The sequence below is a fragment of the Rosa chinensis genome, chromosome 2 (assembly GCF_002994745.2).
Source record: "Rosa chinensis cultivar Old Blush chromosome 2, RchiOBHm-V2, whole genome shotgun sequence".
Classification (NCBI taxonomy): Eukaryota; Viridiplantae; Streptophyta; class Magnoliopsida; order Rosales; family Rosaceae; genus Rosa; species Rosa chinensis.
Genome location: NC_037089.1, coordinates 722596 through 746508, shown reverse-complemented (window position 1 = coordinate 746508; position 23913 = coordinate 722596). Strand labels below are relative to the sequence as shown.

Sequence of the window (23913 nt, the reverse complement as noted above, 5' to 3'; positions counted from 1 at the left end):
AACACCCTTCATAATGTTAGCTTAGAACTTTAAGAAGTTATAATATTCGAAAATAGTAAATTTTGATCTTTATTTACTTTAATTATGCACCTAATGGTTCATATTTATGTTGTTTGATTAGAGGAGAAAATCTTGAGTGAAGCGGCCGTGTCACGTGATATGTCATTTTCACCAATCATAATTCAGAATTACCCTACTTTACGCACACAAAACTGAAATAGACCTTTATATTTAGTGAAAACGATCACACATATAATGAGAAATGATATAGATGGTCGGACGAACGAACCTAAAACATTCCGGCCGCCCTAGTAAAGACCACCTCCCAATGTAGACAAGACGGAGATACACCTTTCTATTTTCCTATAATGGACCTTAACCATTAAGCCCTATATCATAAAGAAGCAACTGAGACTATATCTCAAAGAACCAACTGGGCCTCTGCCTTAAGTTACATGCAAAGCCCTCTTTGTGGTTTTTCTAATACAAAAAAAAAATCAGAAAAAAATATCTTTGGAAATGGACAAGGGAAAGGTTTAAGCGAGGTTTCATCCTTCACTCTCTTCATACTATTCAGCTGTTGCTGCTATCAATGGCTTCCACAGCCTCCTCATTCTCTCCAACCCCTCCTCATGCTCAGGGCTGGAGAAGACCTCCCAAACTCCATAACCACAAGTCCCTCAAAAACCTTCACTTTCTCTTCAGCTCAACCTCCAACTCCAACACCCTCTTCTTCAAGCCCTCACTCTCTTCCTCCACTCATTTCCCTCTCAGCCTCAAACCCACTCCAGACCCAGTTCAGTTCCACCAGCTAAACGACTCCGTCCAAGACAATCTCGTCGAAAACCTCGAGAATTCCATGAAATTCCAGGTACCCATCACCGAATTTCACCTAGTTAAGTCTCCAGAGTCGTCCCCAAGAATCTTCATCCAAGACCCACCATGGATTGCGTCCCTCTTTCTGAAGGGTATGTTCAAGAAAGCCAATAAAGAACTGAAATTGGAGTCGAAGGAAATCGATAGGAGGAAGTACAATCTGCTGAGGAGGAGGCAGATTAAGGCGGAGACTGAGGCGTGGGAGAAGATGGTGGATGAGTATAAGGACTTGGAGAGAGTAATGCGTGAGAAGAAGCTGGCTCCGAGCTTGCCTTATGTAAAGGCCTTGTTTTTGGGGTGGTTTGAGCCACTGAGGGAGGCCATTGCTAAGGAGCAGAAGGCACAGCAAACCAAGAAGCACAAGGCAGCGTTTGCGCCGCACATTGATTTGTTGCCCGCGGATAAGATGGCACTGATTGTAATGCATAAGCTGATGGGGTTGGTGATGATGGGGAATCAAGATGGGTGTGTTCAGGTGGTTCAGGCTGCCGTGCACATTGGTATGGCCATAGAGCAGGAGGTGAGTGTTGTAGTCTTGATAATGTATGTGTTTTTCAGTTACATTGATGCATATTGGTGTTATAAGGCACTCGTTTAGCTTTTAGTTTAATGCAGTTTAATGGTATCATCAAGATTTACTTGTTTGAACATTTGAAGTTGAAATATGATATAAAGTTATGTTACTGTAATTAGGTTCGGATTCACAGTTTCTTGGAGAAGACTAAAAGTCTCCAGAGAAAGAAGAGTGCGGCTGCGGATGAAGATGGTCTGAGCAAGGAGAAGGAGATACTGAGGAAACGTGTTAATGGTTTGATTAGAAGGAAAAGACTGGTTGAGGTGCAAAAGCTACTGAAAAAAGAAGATATGAAGCCCTGGGGTCGGGATACACAGGCTAAGGTTTGTTCAATTGTTGCTTTCAGCATTGTGTATTCTCTTAATATGGCTAATAAGCCCTTTATTGATTTTAGATTTATATTATGGGTTTCATTTTTCCTAACTTTTGTGTAATGTCATATTTCAGCTGGGAAGTCGGCTGATAGAACTATTAACAGAAACAGCTCATGTACAACCTCCACTTGACCAATTGGCAGATGGTCCACCTGATGTTAGACCTGCATTTAGGCACAGACTAAAGGCTGCGGCAAAAAGTCCAGGGTTAGTCTTTTAACCACTCTTACCCCAAGTTTCCGTCAGCAGTTTACTTTTGGGAACAAGATCGCATGATGCTATACTACAATCTGTCAGAGTTTCTTTTAATTTGCTTTTCTTAGGTAGGAATTGTTTAGATACTAGGAGTTGCATTTTATTCCTTTGCAATAATATGTCTTCTTTTGGTCCTCACAGGCAGAAACTTGTGAAGAACTATGGAGTTATTGAATGTGATCCCCTAGTTCTTACCGGACTTGATAAAACTGTAAGTTGAGATATCTCCTTCCTTTTGAGTTTATCTGTTCAGTACACTTGAAATTTGTTGCATCATGATTTACACATAACCTACTGTCAATTTTCTGGCTTATTAATATAGATAAATTTCCAAAGCTCACCTATTCGTTCCACATTCCTAGACATCTATTTGTAATATATATCCATATGTTCTGGCTTCCCATAATCCTATGTGAACATCATGTCACATAGCTGTGCAAGAACCTCAATTTTTGGAAGTCTGCCTCTGAAAGGGGCACGCAGGGGCTGGGAAGGGGTTGGTGTTTGGGGAGTTATACGTGTGATGTCTAGTAACATTGTGACTGCTGAAAATTAGCATCCATTTCTTAGCGTTGTGTATATGCCAAGTATGCAATGTTATATTGAACATGTCTTTATTCTCAATGTACTGGCACTCTGTGCATTGTTATATTGAACATACCTTTACTCTCATTCTGTCACAGCCCTACTTAACAGTAACATTTTGTGTCTATTCTTCACAGGCTAAACATATGTTGATTCCTTATGTGCCAATGTTGGTGCCTCCCAAAAGATGGAAAGGGTAAATAAAGAAAATCTATTTACATATACCACTGAGAAATTAGTGTCAGATAAATTACAAGCTCTCAGCTGTCTATTACAATTATTCTTGTTTTGTAATAGTTTAGCTTCTTCTTCTTCTTTTTTTAAATATTTTTTTAATAAATCTTTTGAAAATATTTCCAGGTATGACAAGGGTGGACACTTGTTCCTACCTTCTTATGTCATGCGTACCCATGGATCTAGGAAGCAGGTAGATACAATGAGAAATATTCCTGGAAGACAGATGCAGAAAGTATTTGAGGTATATAAGTACCATTTACTGCTGATTTTTTCTTTTTGTTGTAAAGGGTCAGTGCCAGTTCTTTTGCTCAGTTGTTTGGTTAATGGTTGAGACATAAGCCATAAGATATGGTGAGATGCACCCTTGTTAGTACCCCTGCTCTTTTGAGTAGATTAATGACCATGATGATACGGGAATTTAGATCATGAAAGGAAAATTTGCCTGTGCATAGGGTCATACTTTGGAACTAGTTTCTGGTCCTTCAACATGTACATTCTACACAGCATGAAAATGATATTCGCTTTTGATATGATGTGTGCACAGGCCCTCGATATGCTTGGAAGCACCAAATGGCGGATTAATAAAAAGGTTCTTAACGTGGTGGAGAGCATCTGGGCTAGAGGTGGCAACATTGCAGGCCTGGTTGATCGTGAAGATGTGAGGGCATATTAATCTCTTCCATAATAATACATTCATCCTTTTTCATTACTATTCTAGCATTTAATCAAACTAACAGTGATATACCACAGAGATTTTAATCCAGAGTCGCATTTTCCTGTAGGTTCCTGTACCAGAGAAACCACCATCTGAGGATTTAACAGAAATTCAGGAATGGAGATGGAGTGCAAGAAAAGCAAAGAAGCTTAACCAAGAGAGGCATTCTCAACGATGTGATACTGAACTTAAGCTCTCTGTAAGGTCTCCTTCTGATTATATAAAATTTTATTGCTTTATCTTGTAATGTTGAGAACCCTTTTAATTTGCATTGATAGTTGATCCAGTCACTACACTAGTCAAAACTTAAAAGTCTAGTGACTCTTGCCTAGAATTGGTACACTCAATACATACATGTGGTCAATGGGATAGTGGATAACCAGGTCACACTTGTGTTTGGGTTGCATATTTATGAGACTATATAATAATTTTAATGGAATTTGACCATATCCTCTGGAACAACTGTATACATCTTCACATTTCAGTCTGCCAAAAATAATAACGGGTCGCCTGATTCTGAAATAGGTTGCGCGCAGAATGAAAGACGAGGAAGGCTTTTATTATCCCCACAATCTTGATTTCCGAGGCCGAGCATACCCAATGCATCCCCATTTGAATCATTTGAGTTCTGATCTATGTCGAGGAGTCCTTGAATTTGCTGAAGGGCGGCCATTGGGGAAGTCCGGATTGCGATGGCTGAAGATTCATTTAGCAAACTTGTATTCAGGTGGTGTTGAAAAGCTTTCATACGATGGGCGTATAGCATTCGTGGATAACCACATTGATGATATATTTGATTCAGCAACAAACCCTGTTAATGGAAATCATTGGTGGTTAACTGCTGAAGATCCTTTACAGTGCCTAGCTGCTTGTATCAATCTATCAGAAGCCTTAAATAGCCCATCACCACATACTGTCATTTCTCATTTACCCATCCATCAGGTAAAATGCGTCCTAGGATCGTGGATTAATAAAAGGGGTATTTTAGTTTATGCAAGTTGATTATGTGTCTTTTTTATCTACTATTGAAAGCCATATTATTTTTTAAAAATTTTACACAAATGATAAGTTTTTTTCTGGTAAGTGGTAACATATTCGTACTTCTGGTAAACTATACTCAATGAACATAATGCCTAGATCTTAATCCTGCCTCATTTTATCATTTTATGTCATTTACTTTCTTCAATTTGTAAAGTACAAGTTATTTTGGTTGTGTATTTTTCTTTGGAGAGTGCATTAACAGCAATCTCAAAATCTTCTAGGATGGTTCATGCAATGGCTTACAGCACTATGCAGCCTTGGGGAGAGATACTGTACGTGTTTTATCCTCGTAGATTTGAGTTTCTCTGTGCTTTTTACGTTCTACTTACTACATGCTTGCTTTTTTTATTTTTTATTTATTTATATTTTATTCTACTTTTGTTCCCGTGAGCAAACTGTTCAATTTGTTCTGTTGTTTACAACTTCCACTTATTTGTTCATATGATATAAAGGGCTTTGCTTTGCTGATTTTTATTTTTATTTTTTGAATTGTTTTTATGTTTTCAGTTGGAAGCAGCTGCAGTCAACTTAGTTGCTGGAGAGAAACCTGCTGATGTGTATTCAGAAATAGCTGTGAGGTAAAACAACTTTTGAAATACAATAGAATTGTCTCGTCTATCCCATGTTGAATCATGTTAAATTGTATACCAAATACAAAGGCTTAAGAAAAGACCTACAAGGCAGGGCATTAAAAATGTGAGGTAGATGCACCTTCTATAAGCTCTGCCCATGAGGCATGTGCCTCACTACCGTTCCTTACAATGTACAACTGCATTGTGAATTTGTGATTTATTGTTTCTTTGCTCTAGGGTGGTGCTATAGATGCATATTAATGCACTCTGTATCACTATATAGGTCCTGATCCACTCCTCAATACCACTTATTTTGACTTATCTTGCATATGTATATATTGCCAGGGTACATGACATTATGAAGAGAGACAGCAATAAGGACCCAACTACCAGCCCAAATGCTTTATTGGCTAGAGTCTTAGTTGATCAGGTTGATCTTTCTCGGTTCCTTAAGACTTCAAATGGCAATATATTATATAGTGTTTTTTTTTTCTTGGTCAATAAATAAGTCCATATGCATATTTATCAATTGACAATTTATGGTTTTGGAAGCTTTCAGATTGATCGGAAATTGGTGAAACAGACTGTGATGACTTCAGTATATGGTGTTACTTACGTTGGGGCGCGTGAACAGATAAAAAGAAGATTAGAAGAGAAGGGTCTTATAACTGATGATAGACTGTTGTTCACCGCAGCTTGTTATGCTGCTAAAGTAAGCGACCAGAGACACCAAAACTCCTTGATATATTTATGGAACAAAAACTAAGTGCAGAATTTCTTGGATTTCATTTCATCATTTGGATAGTTGAGTAAATATAAAATGCTTGGTTAACCTATTTAATATGTTTGGTTTATAGATTATTAGGTCATGGATCTTTTTAGACTTTCCTAACTGCCAGAAGTTTTTAACTATCAATTTCAAATTTCACATGGTCATGGTTTTACGGTTTCAAATTTTGTATGGTCATTTCTTAATATAAATGTCTAGTTTCCACCTATTGTTATGCTCATGAATTAGGTAGTTTCTTACGAAACACCATAATATTTTTCCAGGTGACACTGGCTGCCCTTGGAGAGATTTTCCAAGCTGCACGTGGCATAATGAGCTGGCTTGGTGATTGTGCCAAGGTACTTTTTTTTCTTTAACGTTTTGGTCACTAAATGATAGACCCAGAGTGCCTATCTGAGAGTTAAGTTGTTATCTGAAATTTTGCAGGTAATTGCTTCAGAAAATCAGCCTGTTCGTTGGACGACTCCTCTAGGTCTTCCTGTTGTGCAACCATACTGTAAAAGTGAACGACATCTTGTAAGTTTTGACATATTGTTTTAAATTTACTTTCTGAGACAAATCAGCATTAGGCTCAGTCTCAAATAAAATTGTTTAATACAAAGTATCAGGATGCTTGCACCGAGGGTTTGTTGTACCTCTATATGATACCTTTGTGCTCTTCTCATCATTTGCTCACATTCTTCTTGGATGGCACTGGCATGGGCACTGGAAATGGAAAATGTTTCAAAACTATTTTGGATATGGTTGCTAAGAGTTTACCAATACACCTTGTAGTTGTGGGCTTTCCAGCTTTATGGACACGTGAAGTCGTGAACCTCTTGGTGTCGAGCTGATGAACATTCTTTATACAGCATTCCATATGTTTAATGAGTTGGTTTTTAATATGGAATTAAATTTCATTAAAAGCTTCAAAATGAGGTTTCTCTTCCACTTGAGATTCAATGAAAGCTAAAATACTCTTTTAAATAATTGCTAGAAGACATTGTTTGCTAGATGACTACCCCTTTCATGGTGCTACAACTTAATTTAAATGACAATTTAGTAACTAGTCTCTCGGATTTGCAGATAAGAACATCCCTTCAGGTTCTGGCCTTGCAGCGGGAGAGTAACTTGGTAGATGTAAGGAAACAGAGAACGGCATTTCCTCCAAATTTTGTACACTCACTTGACGGTTCACACATGATGATGACAGCTCTTGCCTGCAGGGATGCCAGCATACGCTTTGCAGGTTTGTCTCCACACATAGTTTGTATCTCTGCATTAGACTGGATTTGACTAATTCAGTTAGATCTTTCAACCGAAGGCAAATTAATTATCAAAATGGTGTAAAACGTGTGTATCAAGAGAAAGATGCTTAAGAATGTGAATACTGAATATTGATGTTTGAAAGTTAAAAATGATTTATATAATAGATACTATGCACTGATGAGTGGTGCCTGCTTCTCTCTTTTGTATCATATATCTTCATTTGTTTGCAAGAAACTAAAATGTAGATGCTATCTGCACTGTATAAATTTTATATGTGCTTATTTGTTTTTGAGAATTCAGTGAAATGGGCGCTCAGCCGCTCATGCCCGTGCCCCCAAATCATGATTGTAGGTCTTGGTGTAAAAAATGAGCTCGAAGTCAAAAGCTCAATCTAATGGTTCACAAATTTGAGGATAAAGACACTTCTTCTTTTCTGAAAGTACTAAATTTGTATTGAATGATATTGGAACCAACATCTTGCTTAAAGTTCTCTGTACTGAGATGATCAGAGAGCAGAGTAGAAAATAAAGTCTCTGGTTTGTAGTGGTTTAAATTCTGATAAATATGTTTTTCTCACATATAGGTTAAACTATATTATATAAGTTTTTCTCACATACATGTTAAACTATGTTATATTCTCATAGATGTTAAAACATGTGTGCAGGGGTGCATGACTCCTTCTGGACTCATGCATGTGACGTGGATCAAATGAACCAGATACTTCGGGAAAACTTTGTGGAGCTCTATAGCAAGCCGATACTTGAGAATGTGAGTTAATAGGCCTATTTCTTGAAATTAAATTTTTTGTCCGACTATGGCTGCTTTAATGCAACTAAGGAGGAAGAATATTAAAAAAAAGAAAAAAAAGATATTACTGGGAAACAAACTTTCAATTAAACAATTCACAATTGCACCTATCATTGGAAGGCTACTTTCAACTTCACCCTAAACCACTCCTTGGATATTATACCATGAATAATGAAATGGTGAAAGGAACTTGCATTTAGAAAGTTGTTTTACGACCTTATGATCATATGATGTACGTAACCAGAATCATGGTTCTATGATATTGCTTTGAAACTCTTAACTTTTGATTTATAACCTGCATTTTTTCTTCCAGCAAATAAGAAACTTTCCTCTGAGCTGCCCCATCCTAAAATTATATTGTTTTAATTTCCATTGAGTGACTTTGTAATAACTCTTTTTGTTTCCAGTTGCTTAAAAGCTTTCAAGCAGCGTATCCAGAATTGACGTTTCCTCCCCTCCCAGAAAGAGGTGACTTTGACTTGCAAGAGGTTCTAAAATCTCCATACTTTTTCAATTGAATCTTCACATAAGCAGCGATAATAACCAGCATGGGGATAGCAGTCTCACTTATACCATATATGTCACCACCAAATGACCCAGAAGCTTTATCAAGAGTTCATCAAGATATGGACACAAGTTGAAATGGGTCACAGAAGGTTGCTTCTGAGAGAGCTGATAGGGAAATGTTTGATTTCCAATGCTCTGCAGCAAGTCTGTGATTGTGATCATCTTCACAGGTTCCACATTTTAGAGGTGAACGATGTACAGTAAAGGAGACTCTTCTTCTGAAGTTCACGGTTCAAGATCTATCTTAAGTGGGAAATGTTTTTGGAGGCTAGAGATATACCAGCTGGGAAGTGTGTCCTGGCCATAGGAGCTAATTTAGCAAGGTTCATCCGAGTGGTGCGAAATTCTTGTATCGGAATAGAAAGGGTAGAAGGGGATCGGAGCATGTTATATGGCATACCTGTAGAATTGTGAATGGAAAATTCTTGCAAATTTTTGCGCAAGAAGTGTAAAGAAATGAAGGAATTGTATTGATGGTTCTGTACAAATGTAAACTTTTCAACTTGAAAACAAGATCCTAAATGAAGTGCGCTCCTGTGTTGGGAGTTCAGACAGATTTTGTGCATGACTTTGAATTTACTTTTCAAGCATTCTTTAGCAATCACAGCAAGAAGCCAAGAAGAGAATGCTTCAAAGCCCTCGAAACTCGAAAGTAAATGTCATATTTGGGTTTTGGCCAAAATTCTAACCAGAAGAAAGATGACATTTACTGCAACACTACTCATGAGAGTGCTAAAAGCTTCTACTACAGGACAGACCAAAGAAATAAATGAATAGACTGCAGATTTATAGGACCACCTGAGGAGGCGGTATACAATGAGTTTAAATAGAAACTAAAACGAGGTGTCGAGAGAATTTAAAAGCAAAATTGTGAAGTTATATACATCAGCATCATCAACTTTATAATCCCATCTGCTTCATCCACAAGGACCACTTTACAGCCTCCAAATATTCATCATTTTTTCGCAGTGCAGCAATCAGATTGATGTATGTAATCTTATCAGGCTCTATACCATTATCTCTCATTTCCCTGAGCAAACGGACAGCATCTTCGACCATTCCTGCAATTCCATATGCCTTAATCAATGTGTTATAGCTACACAGATCAGCTCCCAGTCCACATTCTTTCAACTCAGTCAGCACCCCAGCAACTTCATCAATCCATCCTTGCTCTCCATAGATATTGATCATAATGTTGTAGGTGTGATGGTCCGAAGCACAGTTTGTCTCCTTCATTCTTTGCAAAACGCCTCTGAACTGCTCCATTTGGCTTTCTTTCCCATAAGCATTCAGCATACTATTGTAGACTTCAAGGGAAACTGAAAATCCTTTAAACTGCATCTCTCGTACCGTTGAAGACATGCTTTTGAAGTCTCTGTTTCTCCCATACGCAGCTATAATAGTATTGTAAGAGACTGTATCAACCAGATCCCATTTCTGGGCCATCAAAAACAACTTCCTAGCCTTCTTTAAGAGCTTTGCTTTCCCATATACATCAAGCATGACATTGAAGGTTATGGTATTAGGTACAAACCCACGTTGAAGCATCTGATCAAACATCTCTGAGATCTCATCAATTGGCAAAGCACGAGAACAGCAGTTTATGACACAATTGTACATTTCCTGATCCCAAGTCACTCTAGTCTTCAAGATTCGATAGTACAAATCTTTCAACTTATCAAGTCTGCCACATTTTTGATAAATACGGAACATATCACGTAACATGTAGATGTCTGGAACTATTCCCTCCTGTTTGTCCATTGTGTCCAGAACAGAGCAAGCATCTTCCAAAGAGCCAGCTTTGACATACATTCTTACAGCGATACCATAGGCAATCATGTCCAAAGCGATTCCTGAGGATTTCAACTCGACATAAACTTTCTCCGCTTCAGAGAAGAGATCCATGATGCTGTAAATGTCAATCATTGTGCACATGATGTGCATGTTTGGCTTGCCATCATGTCTGGGCATTTGATTGTATATTGTAACAGCATTCTCAAGATGACCCAACTCTTTACACGAGCAAATTAACAAATGGTACAAGTTATCTTCAAAATGTGGATCCTTCCACTGTTTTTCCCTCAACACTTTCATAGTATCATCCACCAAGCAGTGTTTCACATAAGCCATGACAAGACTCGAACAAGAAGTCCGGCTGACAAGAACGTGTTGATATAAAGAACCTCTCAAAAGGAAAGGCACTTTATCAATCCTTCCAGCCTTCTCATATGCTTGCAGAAGAGTGCCGAGCATTGATGAATATTGGCATCCTATCTTCTGCATATCATCAAGAGTTCTGATGGCCCCCTCTTCATCCTCATGTTTGGCTTGCAAGTTTATTAGTGTGTACAGGTTAGACGAATTAGGCTTGTAGCCCAAACGCTTGAGCTCTTTGTAGTACCAATCTGCTTCCTTATAATTGTCAGCTCTACCCCAACCTTCAATCATGGACCGGTAAGTTGTTTCATCAGGCTCTAATCCGACTTTCTTAATGCCTAGAAATAGGTGATGAGCAGCGTCCATTTTGGATGCCTTCCCATATCCGGTTATCAATGTATTGTATGCAACAATGTTTGGAGAAAACCCAGCTTCTTTCATGGAGACTAACACTAATTCAGCAGCTTCTACTTTTCCCTGCTGACAATAAGCATTAATCATTACCAACCAGTTATCCAAATTCGGTCTCACTCCATCTTCTTTCATTAAGCCAATGATCTCTTCTGCCCTGTCATACAAATTCATACGGGTATAAATTGTGATCATTGCGGAGTATGCAGATTGACATACAATCCCAAAGTTCCTCATTCGAGAAAAAGTGAACTCGGCTTCCTCAACATTCCAACCCTTCTGGTAAAGCCCCATCAGCATACCAAATGTCGCAACATTCGGCTGGACTTCATGTTCAAGCATCATTCGAAACCACTTAGCTCCAAACTCCACACGTCCCAATTTACTACATGCATAAATAAGGGTATTGAAGACCTGATAATTCAGCTCACATCCAAATTCAGTAACCATTTCCTGAATCAATTTCTCAGCTGCATCCCAATTTTCTCTCCTACCCAACACGCGAAAAACCGAGCTAAAAGCACTCAAATTGCATTTGAGTTTCCCATTGCTTCTCATCCACTCAAAAAACTTGAGAGTTTTGACATCACTAGACCTCTCTAGCCTTTTCAAAATATCATTACAATGCTCTAAGCTCAGGTCAGACTTGATAACAGAGTAATCAACATCAAACTCACCATCATTCACAAACAAATTCTCCAATTTCCTAACCCACTTACTCTTTCTTGAACTAGACCTCAAACCCACTTCTCTCTTACTCACTTTCTTTGTGCCACTACTTCCCTTATCAATTTCAAGTCTTGAACAATCTGGGTTTTGCTCAACAAAACTCTCATCTACTGGCAACTCAGATTGGAACCGAGAGACCTTAATGGCATTCACCCTATTCAAAACAACAGAAGCAGCTCTACTGTAGCAAAAAGAATTGAACTTTTTTGAAGAATCTAATGTCTCCAAAGAAATGGGGAATTGCAGTGAGGCCATGAAAGAGAAGCAAAGTTCAAAAGATCAATTACTCACCCAGAATAGAGGGGACAAGGAAAAGCACCAAACTTCGATCATCAACTTTGTTAATGGAAGAAATGAGAAGCACTCAAATGAGAGAGAGAGGGATTGTAGGTAGGTAGAAAAGGGCACATGGCTTTGCATTTGGCATTTGGGAGGTAGAGATAATGGGAATTTGAAGCAGTGGAGGAAAGTGAACGCCTTTAGATTTTGTAGCTTCCTTCTTTTCGAAGTTATATTACCAGGAATTTTTTACTGGGTAATTCATGAGACGGGTTTTTAACATTTTTTTATGCTCACAAATCTCTACTACTATAATTTTGGTGTCAAAACTCAAAAGGTTTAACTAAATTTTGAAGTACCCATAATACCATTCAATAACATAATTATGAAATTAAGTTAATAAAATATAAATAAAAAAGAATTTTAAAAAGAAATACTCAAACCACCACTATCCTGTGTCTGATAAAATAAATAACCACTATTCTTTTTAGTTGATCAATTTTCCATTAACGTCATAATATCACCCGCGAGAAAATGCAGGCACGTTGCTAGTATTCATAATTCATAGGGTGATCAAGAAGATAGAAATTATACTTAACTATATTTATACAGGATTGAGTAGAAGTATGTGTGTGTGTGTGTATATATATATATATATATATATTTTTACTGATAACTATGATTTTTTTAATTAATTACTGACCATGTATTCGTGTAAACACTATTTTACAAATGTCCCTAATATACAAAAAATTAAGTGACAGATATTCGATCAATTGTCAGTATTATTAATGCAAATCCCAATCCACAATTTTCATTCTAGTCGGTAAAATGAGCAGGTAATTGAGCACAGGCCAAATACAGATGTCAATTTGCTGAATCCGAAACCAAACCTAAATTTTCAGGTCGGGCTCAAATTTTGTTATTATAAAGCTGTTGGGACAGGAGAGGTCCCCGAATATATATTTTTCGGGTCGGCTTTCCGGATTTTCGGTCTCCTCATTTCATTTTGAAATAAGATACTTCCAGTAAGAAACAATCAGTTTTGACAAATCTCCCATTATCTTTTAGTCTTTTCATCAATCCCGTACTAGATTAATCTTTGTGGTCTAAAAGAAAGAAGATCGATATGCGTTAGTTAGGAGGAAGAAGGTGTTGCCTCTGAAAATCGTCTTGGCTGAGATAGCTGAGAGATTAAGGAACAGACGTCCTTTTTGATGAACAAATTGCGGGGCGAGGCCCAGTGTGAGATTGTAGATGTAGTAGATGTGATGCGCATGATTCTAACTTCGTCGAGCGATATATTGAAAGCCAATGAAGGAACAATCTCAGCTGAAGGTTCGATGCCTTAGAGACAAGAACTTTTGGGTTGTTCAATGGATGAAGCAAATAGTGATTGGTAACCAAACAACTACTCTAGATTAAGTGCAGAAAAATAAAGAGCAAGAAATTAAATTGCAAGGAACTAAATGAACGATAGTATAAAGAGCGAAAAAATAAACGGCTTAAAGAATAAAACTATCAACTATTACCAAAAAGTAGCAAAGGAAACAATTGAAATCATATATACTAGGTTACAAGGAAAACGAAGGGAAATGACTTGAACTAGTAAAGCTAACAACTAAAGAATTGAAAAGACAATGAAACTAATATGGAGCTAAGAATAATAAAAGGAAACCTACGATGCAGTTTTGATTGGAGATGTGTGTGTATTTCTTGATTTGTCGATTGCTTCTTTATATAGAGGCTGAAGTGGTTGAGTCCTTCTTCCATGCAACTGCTTTTACTTTAATCCTATAGATGTACGTATCCGGTTTAATTGATGCATTAGAATACTTCCAACAAATAGGAGTGTGGTTCTCATGTGACAAGTGACCTGTCAATTATCATGCATCAATCTTCCAACGTCTTGTAATGTTATACATGATTAATCAACATTGACCAATTAGTTAATTAGCATTGCACCACGTCTTTGCTGAAGAGTCCTAACTGATCCATGAAGCCAAAGTCCTTTATCTTCCATATCTCTCTCTTTGTTTGGATATGTATATACCACCCTACCCGATTCTAACCCAAACTCCTAGATTATTGCGTGGAGTTATCACATTCGAGAGAAACTTCTAACATGCTTGTTCTAACCTCTTCAGATAAAGATGTTGATAATTCGAAGATTTTTAATAATTTTCGGGAATCTCCCTCATACGGCTATTACTTGACGAAATGGAGGTTGATAAACCGGTGTAAACAGAAGGCAGGATAACTCTTAAATTCTTAATTCATGAAGATTCCCGTAAGATTACAATACAATGTAACTCCTAATTACACAAGGTAAGTATGGAACATAATAATTTATTTATATACAATATTACACCATATACACCATAACTCCTAAAATCCGTATTAGATAAGTATAACCCTTTATTGCATTATATATTTACAGGGAGCGATGAACTTGCGGCTTCTGGTTTGGAACAATATGAAGAGCCACAGAAAGAGGCCCTGCAATACCATAAAGTTGAATTTGATGGAGCTTTCCCAGTGAAATCCTGGTCGAAATCTTGAAGAGAGCGCCTGCAAAGTCAGTGTGTCAAATCCGATGCGTCTCTAAGTCCTTGCTAAGCATAGTCGACTCCCCCTCTTTTGTCACGCTGGACTCGCATTTTCTACTTAATCCTGATTCTCATGCATCACCCGCTCCCCCTCAACTTATCCTGTGGTATGGCCGACCATTATATTTGTTAATTAGGGTTAATTAGAGTTAAGTAGTTACTAATTCTGTTATTAGCTTGCATGAGCTGTCCCTATGTGAGCTATAGTTAGTATACACGTGGCGCTCATCTGTGATCTCTCAGCTACTATATATAGTACTACTGTACCTAACTTCACAATCGAATGGAATAGATCAGTTTCTTCATTTCACATTTTCTCTCTAGCTTTGCTTTTCTTCTGTTGCTTTCACTCTACAGCAGACCTACCGAGCTTGCATTCCCTTCATTACGACCATTCCAATGCCCAAGGTGCTCAACTTAATGCAAGAGATATTTTGCACTCATCCAATCCCGTCGAGTACAGTCTATATTTTGTTTTCTGCAACTTGTTTTGCATCAGACGCGATCCTGCACTCAGCTTCTTGATCAATCCTTTTCAGGGAGAAGTTCTAAGGCTCCCACCCAGTCAGCAAGTTTGTGGTCCATATTCCAAAGTGCAGTTTGTTTGGACTGGTATGGGATTTGATAGTATAACCAACACCTACAAGATTCTTCGTGTTACACAGATCGGCATTTCTACAACATTTGTATCCCAAGTGCTTATACTCGGCACAAGCGAATGGCGGCAGGTACCCTCAACTCCACCTGTTCAGGGTTTATTAGATTGCTCCAGGCATATATGTGCAAATGGAGATATGCATTGGTTTTTTTTTGATACAGGAACAACCCGTATACTTTCTTTTGACTTCAAGAAAGAAGAGTTCTTTTGGACTCCCAATCCCTACATATTCCCATATCCGACCTGGAAATTACACTTGATTAATTTTAGAGGATCTATGGCCATCGTGGATGCTTCATCAGGTATGAATATTGAGATATGGGTGATGAAAGATTACAATAAAAAACAGTGGATTCTCGATTATTCCATCAATATCCACATGCTTGAATTAGATCCTGAATTTGATTTTATTTGGGCTGTTTGTTGTGAATGGGAGCATGGCATACTTTTCATAGATGAACCGGCCACAATAACATTGTTTTTGGATCTAAGACAACCTGTTGTCACCAGGAATCTTTTCAAACGTCCAAATAAGGAGTGTGATTTGGTGTCTGAGTGAATCATGAGTCTTAATGGGAGCTTGTTTTCCCTAAAAAATTATGCAAATTTGGTCGAAGCAGAAGAACCGGCTACTTATAGCAATTGGACTGAAGGAGAAGCAAGCGGGAATAATTTCTTCCACCTGAAAAAGTAGCACAGAGGCTTTAGTTTTTGAACCGCGGGCCAAATGATGACCCTAACCTGGCCTGGAGAGTCTCTTATTCTATATAGAAAACTTGGCCAGTGGCCCCGACGTATAATCTGGTGCTCTCTTTATGTCGTTTAGAAATCATCCCTAACTTTATCAGTAATTCTGAGCTGAATGCATATTCTTCATTAAAAACACAAACTTCTTTCTTTGTTGTAGCTCTCATTTGATGTTAATGGTTCCTGGTACATAAATAGGACAATTTTACAATACTTGATCGTCATAACTTTAGAAGGTATAACTTTAAACCTCGCCGCATGTCAAAAATCTGACAAACAAATTCTTTATCATGAATAAGTAAATAGCTTGGCCATATACATAATACATTACAGAGATTAAGAAGCTATGGTCCTATGAAATCCAAATGCTACTGAAGGCTTCTTCAAGTGCCCTCTTCCTGCTTATCATTGGACTCCACCCTCCTGCCCTTGGACCTCTCTCTGCTCGCAGCTGCATCATTTCTTCATCATCATATCCATGCATATCATGCACCCCTCCGAGTGGCAGTGGTTGCGGGCCTCCCATGCCTACTGGTCGTGGTTGTCCAGAAATTGTAGGTGCATATTGCCCCTGCATACCAGTACCAAATCCTGCTTGAAAGCCTTGGTTCAGTGCCTATCAATGAACACAAAAAATCAGTTTAGAAAACTCCGATGTCCAGGAACAACTGGTACAATTAATAATAATAACAGTCATAAAGAGATGTCCATTGGAACTAGATTCTCATGGTGCACTATCACTAACTCAAGAAAATTGATATTCTTACCACATCAGTATCATTTTGTACAGGATGACCCTTGCTTGCTGCTAGAGCTGCAGCTAGTTCTTCAGCCTATATGATTAATACCACCAGCATTAGAACCTTGGAATAAATTTTCCATAATGTGTTATACTTCCCTATTTCCAGCATCGGAGCTACTCTTCTGTTTATTTATTTTTTTTTTTACTTTTCTTTTCGAGTAGCATATAACAAATGACACAAAACAACAATGCAAAGCTTCACTGCTTATAAGGGACAATATCAGCAGGGTAGAAACAACAAAAGCTAAGGAATAGCAACTGAGATTTTATTTGGGATTACCTTGCGGGCTCTATTAATCATTATTTGTTCAGCATTTTCTTCCTGGTACTGTGCAATTTTGGCTTCAATAGCAGGGACATCTATTCCTTCGATCAAGTTAAACGCTACCACAGAATGATTTTTCTTTTAGTCAGATTAACCTTTTTGTTAACAATATAAGTAGCTATTAAGCTGAACAACTTACTCATATCCTCTACTTCCTCCAAGTAATCATTGTATTCTCTCAAAGAAGGAAAATCATCTTCTCGTTTATTGAATCTAGACAATGAATCGTCTCCATCAATGATGAATAAAGGAACTGTGATATATATTGGCTAAGAGTACAATGACAGGAAGGGGAGAAGTTCTATGGTACATATACCAGACACTACATTTCATTTAAAAAAAAAAAACTTATAAATCAAAGTTTGATCAGTACTAACAACTAGTTCCAGTACTGAATAAACCAATGTGTCATCCCAGTTTGTAAATTCTAATCTTTAAATAGCAATGCGATCCTTCCCAACACCACCCCCCCCCCCAACAAAAAAAAAAAACCCCCAAAACACCAATTTTCCTGAACTTCTCTAGGTGATTGCTTTATGAATTAAAAAAAAAATATTTGGGAGGATAAAATGGCAGTTTGATAGTAATGTCCTTTCTAAATCCTAAGACTAAACGTTCTAAATTGAAAGGAGTCCCACTATTTATACTCATTCATACAAAATAAACAGCCATTCATTCTGAACGAAGGGTTGTTGGGTTTGATTGAAGAGTCCAGGATTGACCTAACACAGATTTTCAGCAATTGAATATTTAAAGTCCAAGCTACCTACTAAAATGCTAGTGTCATATGGCATGCGAGAAAAGTTATACACATTTTGAAAACTAATTGCATTCACATTGTGAGGGTTACAACATTACAGCTATGGAAACTGAAAACCACATGTGAACAGAAGCACAGAGTTACAAGAGAGAGAGAGAGAGAGAAGAGAGTGTTACATGCTCGCAATCCTCTTCCTGATACTTATTTCCCTGTGGTGCGGATTAGAACTGGCAACCACCATTTTGTTTCCCCCAAAGCCCCTTCACCTTCTGCTCCTGTAACGTTAAAAGCATCTCAAGTTCTAGACTACAAGCCTGCAACAATGCTATGAAGATTCTAAAATGAAATCTTGACGATGCCTACTCAGACCTCCATGTGGTAATCTTTATGAACAGCTCTTACAATTGGGCCCTCAAATTTCAATCATTAAAGGTAAGATGTCCCCAGAATGAACTATTGGGTCAATATAAATCACAGGCACCCAGCATAACTCGAGGAACTTCTGATACTGCTTAGGTATAGGAACAGCATTATTTATCCTTAATATGAATTCAGCAAATTCTTTATCTTTTCAATTTCTCTCTCTGAAGAAAAGTGAATGCACAGCACAAATGCATACACCAAAAACCAAAAAGAATGTTGGAGAACTAAAACCAGAAAAAAAAAAAACCCAATCCCACGAATGACGAAGAACAATAAGTTTGGAATGGAGAACCAATAATACAGGATATTTAATTCAACATAAACATATGGTAAAGGTATCCAATTTAATAAAGAAGCAGGAGATTGCTTATAACGAGTGAAAAGAGAGATCTTCATACCTGGAATGGTTACGATGAGGCAACTAACACAGAGCAGAGACGAGGCCGACAAGAAGAAGCACTCGATTGGGCTGGGTCGAGTGCTGCCACTCAATGTGCGACTTGAAGAAATAGGAGCGCACCGAAGCCCAAAGGACACACAGATTTTTTTTTTTTTTGAAAAGAGGACACACAGATACATCTAAGGGTGGTTGAGCATTATTTTCTTGGTCAATAACTGACCAGGTGAACATTTTCGCACACAGATATTATAGTATTGGAAAGATTCTCTAGTGTTATATGGTATTTGAAAAGAGTGCTTCTAAACGTACCCAGCATAACTCAGCAAATTATTTATATTTAAATATTATTTTTAAACATCTAATTAAATTTAACAAGTTTCCCAATGTACCCTCCATCTTTAACAAAACCATGCACCCAGCAAAAACAATCTCATGATTTCCAGTATTCTTCATCAATGGCACTCTTCGGGACTGGAAAAAAGAAAAATTATTTAGGTTTACCTATTCCCTCTACTCAATTGGTGATACTAGTATTGTTTTAAAATTGTATGATCTTGTTCAACAAGGATAGAGACTTTGAATTCTAATCTCTTGAAATGAAGAAGATTTTTCAGAATATATATATATATATATATATATATATATGTATATCAGATCCTATCCAGAGTGAGGCATCGCTTTGAAATTTCAGAGCGAGGTTAGGGTTTAGGGTCACTTTTCGGTTGCATATCCACATCTCAACCGTTCAGTTTTTAGGTACTAATGTATAGATCATCTCTGCAAAATTTCAACGAAATTGATGGTTTTTAAGGTATCTAACTCGCTTAAACCAATGTACGAACTGAATCTGTCCAACTTGAACCGTACTAGCTTTAAGGCAGTTTTCAATGCCTTAACGACCATCAATTTGGCTGAAATTTTGCAGAGATGATCTATACATTAGTACCTAGAAACTGAACGGTTGAGATGTGGATATGCGATTGAAAAGTGACCATAAACCCTAACCTCGCTCTGAAATTTCAAAGCGATGCCTCACTCTGGATAGGATCTGTATATATATATATATATATATATATATATATATATATATATATATATATATATTTGATGGAGCTTATGGATAATCATGATTATGGGTATGAACTAGAACTAGTAGAAGTCTTTTGGCTGCTGCAGTGGTTGGATCTGGGTGTCTATCCCATCATCACGAGTCCCTACTCCTCCTTTTCTTCTCTAACAACCATAATCTCATATTTCCTCTCATTGCTATTTGTTCACATATATACTCAGTTTGCTGGGTATATGAACATCAAATTGGAGAAGATGAACAAATCGCAGGAAATATTTTGGAAATTAACACAGCTGTAATCTCATCTAGACAACAGGGAATATTCATTTTTCTAAATGTATTCTTATTGAAATTTGTTATATGCACACAGCTGTAATGTCATCTTTCCTCTCATAGCAATTTGAGGAAGAATTGGTGGATCGAATCTTAGGTATGGCTTTGAGAAGATCATCAAATTGGTGGAATCTAACGTTGATTGGAGAGGTTGGGATTTGTTTTCTTGATTTTGGGAACAAATCGCATGAGCATCAATTTATTTGGATGGGTATTTTGGAAATATTTTCTGGGTTTAATAAATATTTTAAATATAAATGAATAGCTGGGTATACTTAGAAATTGCTGGGTATACTTAGAAATTTGCTAGGTATACTTAGAAATTTGCTGGGTACATTTAGAAAGACCCTTTGAAAATTGAAATTGTGGAATTGAGTTTGCTAGGGGTATATTTTTACATATCTAACCGTTCATTTCTATTGGTGCATTGAATATTGCCAAAATTATAGTATTTATTTATAATTTTTATTTTTTTTAAGAAAGAGTCGAATGACCAAAACCATGGTATTTTTTTTTAGGGCAACGGAAGACTAATCCATTGATCGAAATCACGACGACCTCACTCGGTCAAGCATGAAGGGCACAAACACCCCTCATGTTACAATGCAAGCTCAGAGAGTACTAAAACCAAAAGGAAATCCAAAAAAACTAAGGTTCAAAAGAGAAAACTACTAGCAAAAACCAATAAAAAATACTACGACACTACGAAACCTTACACCTCCTAGCATGAGACACTTCCTTGATCGCTTTGACACCTAAGACCCTTCTAGTGTACGTCGCCGCCATCAAACAAGCCACATCACACCCTAGATGACGTAGAAAATCATCTCCTACCCAGACTGGGAGATAGGCTCCAAAGATGTCGGGCCAACATGCATCCCTTTCACACCAACAACGCTTCCGTCAGGAGACCCCGACGCCATGGACTCAGACCCGTCACATGTGGACGTCGTCGGTGCCTTTTTGGCCTTGTTTCTCAAAGCACGAGGCCTACCCTTCTTCTTGTAAACCTTAGAGGCCAGAGGCAGCTTCGCACCAACCAGACCTGCATCAGAAAGCTCGAGGCCCAAGTATTCCGGCTGTAGGTTGACCTGAACCAGAGCCAAGCTGTGTTTGGCACACTTACCATCCTCAGGATTGTCCTCATTTCTGGGACGACGCATCCCCACCACCTGAGCTGGAGCAGAGGTACCCTTCGTCCCGGAAGACACCAACTCTGGAAGCTCTCGGATCTGCACAGGTTTCTTCTTCAGCAAATTGGGAACCTTGAAGGCAGAAACCAGTGAAGAAGAAATAGAAGGCTGAATGTTTGCCCTAAAGACAAGGGCTGGAACGATCGGCCCTATTGGCGGCTACGCTCCTGTCTCCACCACAGAATCAGTCTCCGAGTCATCCACCCTAGGACAACGCTGGCCACCATGATTCAACATAGCGCAGGAATGACAATGCCTTAGGAGCCTTTCATATCTGAATCTTAGGGTTAGGACGTCAACAAGAGAAACCCTAACTCGATGATCAATCCGCACCGGATCATTGATAGAGACAACAAGCCAGACCCGGGCATCTCCCCTACGCATCGCCATACGATCCACCTCCATAACCTCTCCAATTGTCCCTCCCACCAACCAGACAGTAGGTTTAGTCAAAATGCCCGGAGGTATGCCTTCCAATGTAAACCAAATCCAAACAAAGTCCAACTTCACGGTAGAGATCTCCGAGAAGCCATCATAATCATTCAGGAGAAGCATGACTCTCTGAAAACCCCACGGGCCTCCCTTCTTCAAGCGGACAACATCCCTTTCATGGGTGAACGTAAACAGAAAACGTTCTCCCCGTGGTTGAACTTCCACGGTCCCCGACAACCTCCACATCGATCTCACAGCACTCCAGAACGAATCCAACACCACCGCCCTGCTGGTGTTAAGCCTCCCTACCAAATAAAAATTACGAGCCAAAAACTCCTTCCCCGGGATCCTAAGATTCCCCAAATCCACCGGTTCTTCTCCTTCCTTGAGCGATAACTTAGTCGCAAGTCTAGCAGTCATGGATGCGAGACCAAAACCATGGTATTAAAACATCTTGTTAAAGTGAAAAAGCCTTCAAATAAAGTATCAAATCAAGATTTAATTATGAAGATGACGTCTTGTTTTATTTAGTTAGACGCCGAAAAATGTCATGTTGACACATGGCCTGTCACATGCATCGGTCTTCAACGACTTGAGGAGAGATGCTTGAATTTGAGGAAAACGACAAGTCGTTCACCACAACTTGCCTGAGTTGTCATAATCATCAATAGAATCACCTGAGGTAAAGCTCAAGTCATTTTTGCTCAATCATTCTGAGAATTACCTTTCTCTATGAAACAATCACATCGTCATCTTTGTAAACAAAAAAAAAAAAAACCGTTCATCATGGAGAACTACGAGAAGGTAGAGCACATCGACTATAACCGATACGGTGAGGTTTACAAGGCGCGAAATCTGGCCACGGGTGAGTCAATGATCGTCAAACAATTCAACATAGATGACCACATCTTTTGGATGAGAGAGGTCAAAGTTTTCAAATCACTGCTTGAAAATGCAATACATTCTAAAGGTTTTAGGCCAACATTGGAATGATAACGCCGCTATTCTCTGCTTCATCTATGAGGATCGTCCATGGACGATCAATCTTCGGCGACATCTTGATCATCTTCTTCGGCAAAATCCAGCAGCAAATTCAATTAATAATCATCAGATTGCAGAGCCGTCACCAACAAAGATGACCCTCGCTGAGATCTAAGCAATTATGTATTTCTTTTTCATAGCTGTTCATAAGTGGCACTCTTCTGGGATTATGCACATAGGCCTTTGCCTTGATCGCCTGTTGATAGCTGTTCGCCCAATTAGGGTTTGTCTCACCGATTTTCGATCTGAAAAATCTCTGCATGTGTTGTATGGTCTCCTAGATGATGGCAATGACAAGGAGGAGGACGAGGGAGGAAACTTCACATCACCAAGTCAAATATTTGGAAGCTCTTTCCACTACACTGCCCCAGAGCTGCTAATGGGCGCCACCACACACTCTGGCAGTTGATATTTGGTTTATGAGCATGGTTAGTTAAAATGCGTATAAAACTTCAGCATGACATATTGAAATTGTAGAGTCAGTTTTTTGTTGCGTATTATTGAGTTGGACATTTTTAAACACGTTTTATACGCGTATCCGTTTTATATTGAGTAAAAATACTTAGAAGTTAAAAAAAACTAAAGCAATAGTTAGTTAAAAGTTAAAACACGTATAAAACTTCAACATGCGTATAATAATTAAAAACTTCAGTATGGCGAGTTGTAATTTAAGTGCTTGATTACATTATACTTAGGTGCCATATCATTTTCTTCATGTTTTGTCACATTTCAGAAATGATATAAAGTAAAAGCAAGAGTTGAGAGTAGATACGGAAAATAAGAGAACCATTCTAGTTAGTAGGGTTAGGGAACTGAAAAGTATACCAAATCTGGAATAGCAAAAGAACAATATCCAAAAAGATGCTCAACAGATTTAGTATGTTCTTTACATATAGGGCAAAGT

General features: G+C 38.2%; 4 protein-coding genes across 6 annotated transcripts; 2 read left to right on the top strand and 2 right to left on the bottom strand.

Annotated features, from left to right (window-relative positions):
- The first annotated feature begins 512 nt into the window (after positions 1–512).
- On the top strand, positions 513–9195 carry LOC112190424 (DNA-directed RNA polymerase 3, chloroplastic). 2 transcript variants are annotated; one of them, XR_005807201.1, is made up of 18 exons: positions 513–1396; positions 1570–1773; positions 1898–2031; positions 2221–2290; positions 2802–2860; positions 3025–3142; positions 3446–3559; positions 3684–3815; positions 4142–4558; positions 4879–4929; positions 5165–5235; positions 5575–5659; positions 5789–5941; positions 6283–6357; positions 6446–6535; positions 7085–7247; positions 7912–8035; positions 8482–9195. XR_005807201.1 is itself a non-coding variant. In XM_024329856.2 (18 exons), exons 1-18 carry the CDS (start codon positions 593–595, stop codon positions 8590–8592), a joined length of 2955 nt encoding a protein of 984 aa, XP_024185624.1. In that variant the 5' UTR covers positions 514–592; the 3' UTR covers positions 8593–9195. The 2 variants fall into 2 exon arrangements, 1 of the variants encoding a protein (XP_024185624.1); XM_024329856.2 differs by having other exon boundaries at positions 514–1396; positions 7932–8035.
- A 208-nt stretch (positions 9196–9403) lies between these two features.
- Positions 9404–12402, bottom strand: LOC112190426 (pentatricopeptide repeat-containing protein At4g30825, chloroplastic). The gene has a single exon (XM_024329857.2). The coding sequence runs from the start codon at positions 12191–12193 to the stop codon at positions 9542–9544; it is 2652 nt and encodes an 883-aa protein (XP_024185625.1). The 5' UTR covers positions 12194–12402; the 3' UTR covers positions 9404–9541.
- Positions 12403–15515: 3113 nt separating this feature from the next.
- LOC121051415 lies at positions 15516–16314 on the top strand. The gene is made up of 2 exons (XM_040513749.1): positions 15516–15554; positions 15646–16314. The coding sequence occupies exons 1-2, from the start codon at positions 15545–15547 to the stop codon at positions 16041–16043; spliced, it is 408 nt and encodes a 135-aa protein (XP_040369683.1). The 5' UTR covers positions 15516–15544; the 3' UTR covers positions 16044–16314.
- An 83-nt stretch (positions 16315–16397) lies between these two features.
- LOC112188012 (CDK-activating kinase assembly factor MAT1) lies at positions 16398–19097 on the bottom strand. Of its 2 annotated transcripts, none has more exons than XM_024327016.2 (6): positions 18940–19097; positions 18295–18393; positions 17498–17571; positions 17314–17417; positions 16999–17064; positions 16398–16847 (listed from the first exon to the last, which is right to left on the bottom strand). In XM_024327016.2, exons 2-6 carry the CDS (start codon positions 18357–18359, stop codon positions 16584–16586), a joined length of 573 nt encoding a protein of 190 aa, XP_024182784.1. In that variant the 5' UTR covers positions 18360–18393; positions 18940–19097; the 3' UTR covers positions 16398–16583. The 2 variants fall into 2 exon arrangements, with proteins under 2 accessions (XP_024182784.1, XP_024182785.1); XM_024327017.2 differs by lacking the exon at positions 18940–19097 and adding an exon at positions 18488–18626.
- Between the last annotated feature and the right edge of the window lie 4816 nt (positions 19098–23913).

What these genes read in the sequence shown, in the direction of transcription:
- LOC112190424 (XM_024329856.2), top strand. Translation starts at nt 593, where the DNA reads ATGGCTTCCACAGCCTCCTCATTCTCTCCAACCCCTCCTCATGCTCAG. An exon ending in AGATGCAGAAAGTATTTGAG is followed by an intron (nt 3,143 to 3,445) that starts GTATATAAGTAC and finishes ATGTGTGCACAG; the next exon opens with GCCCTCGATATGCTTGGAAG. An exon ending in GTAAAAGTGAACGACATCTT is followed by an intron (nt 6,536 to 7,084) that starts GTAAGTTTTGAC and finishes TCGGATTTGCAG; the next exon opens with ATAAGAACATCCCTTCAGGT.
- LOC112190426 (XM_024329857.2), bottom strand. Translation starts at nt 12,193, where the DNA reads ATGGCCTCACTGCAATTCCCCATTTCTTTGGAGACATTAGATTCTTCA.
- LOC112188012 (XM_024327016.2), bottom strand. Translation starts at nt 18,359, where the DNA reads ATGGTGGTTGCCAGTTCTAATCCGCACCACAGGGAAATAAGTATCAGG. An exon ending in GGAGGAAGTAGAGGATATGA is followed by an intron (nt 17,418 to 17,497) that starts GTAAGTTGTTCA and finishes ATTCTGTGGTAG; the next exon opens with CGTTTAACTTGATCGAAGGA. An exon ending in TGATTAATAGAGCCCGCAAG is followed by an intron (nt 17,065 to 17,313) that starts GTAATCCCAAAT and finishes TTAATCATATAG; the next exon opens with GCTGAAGAACTAGCTGCAGC.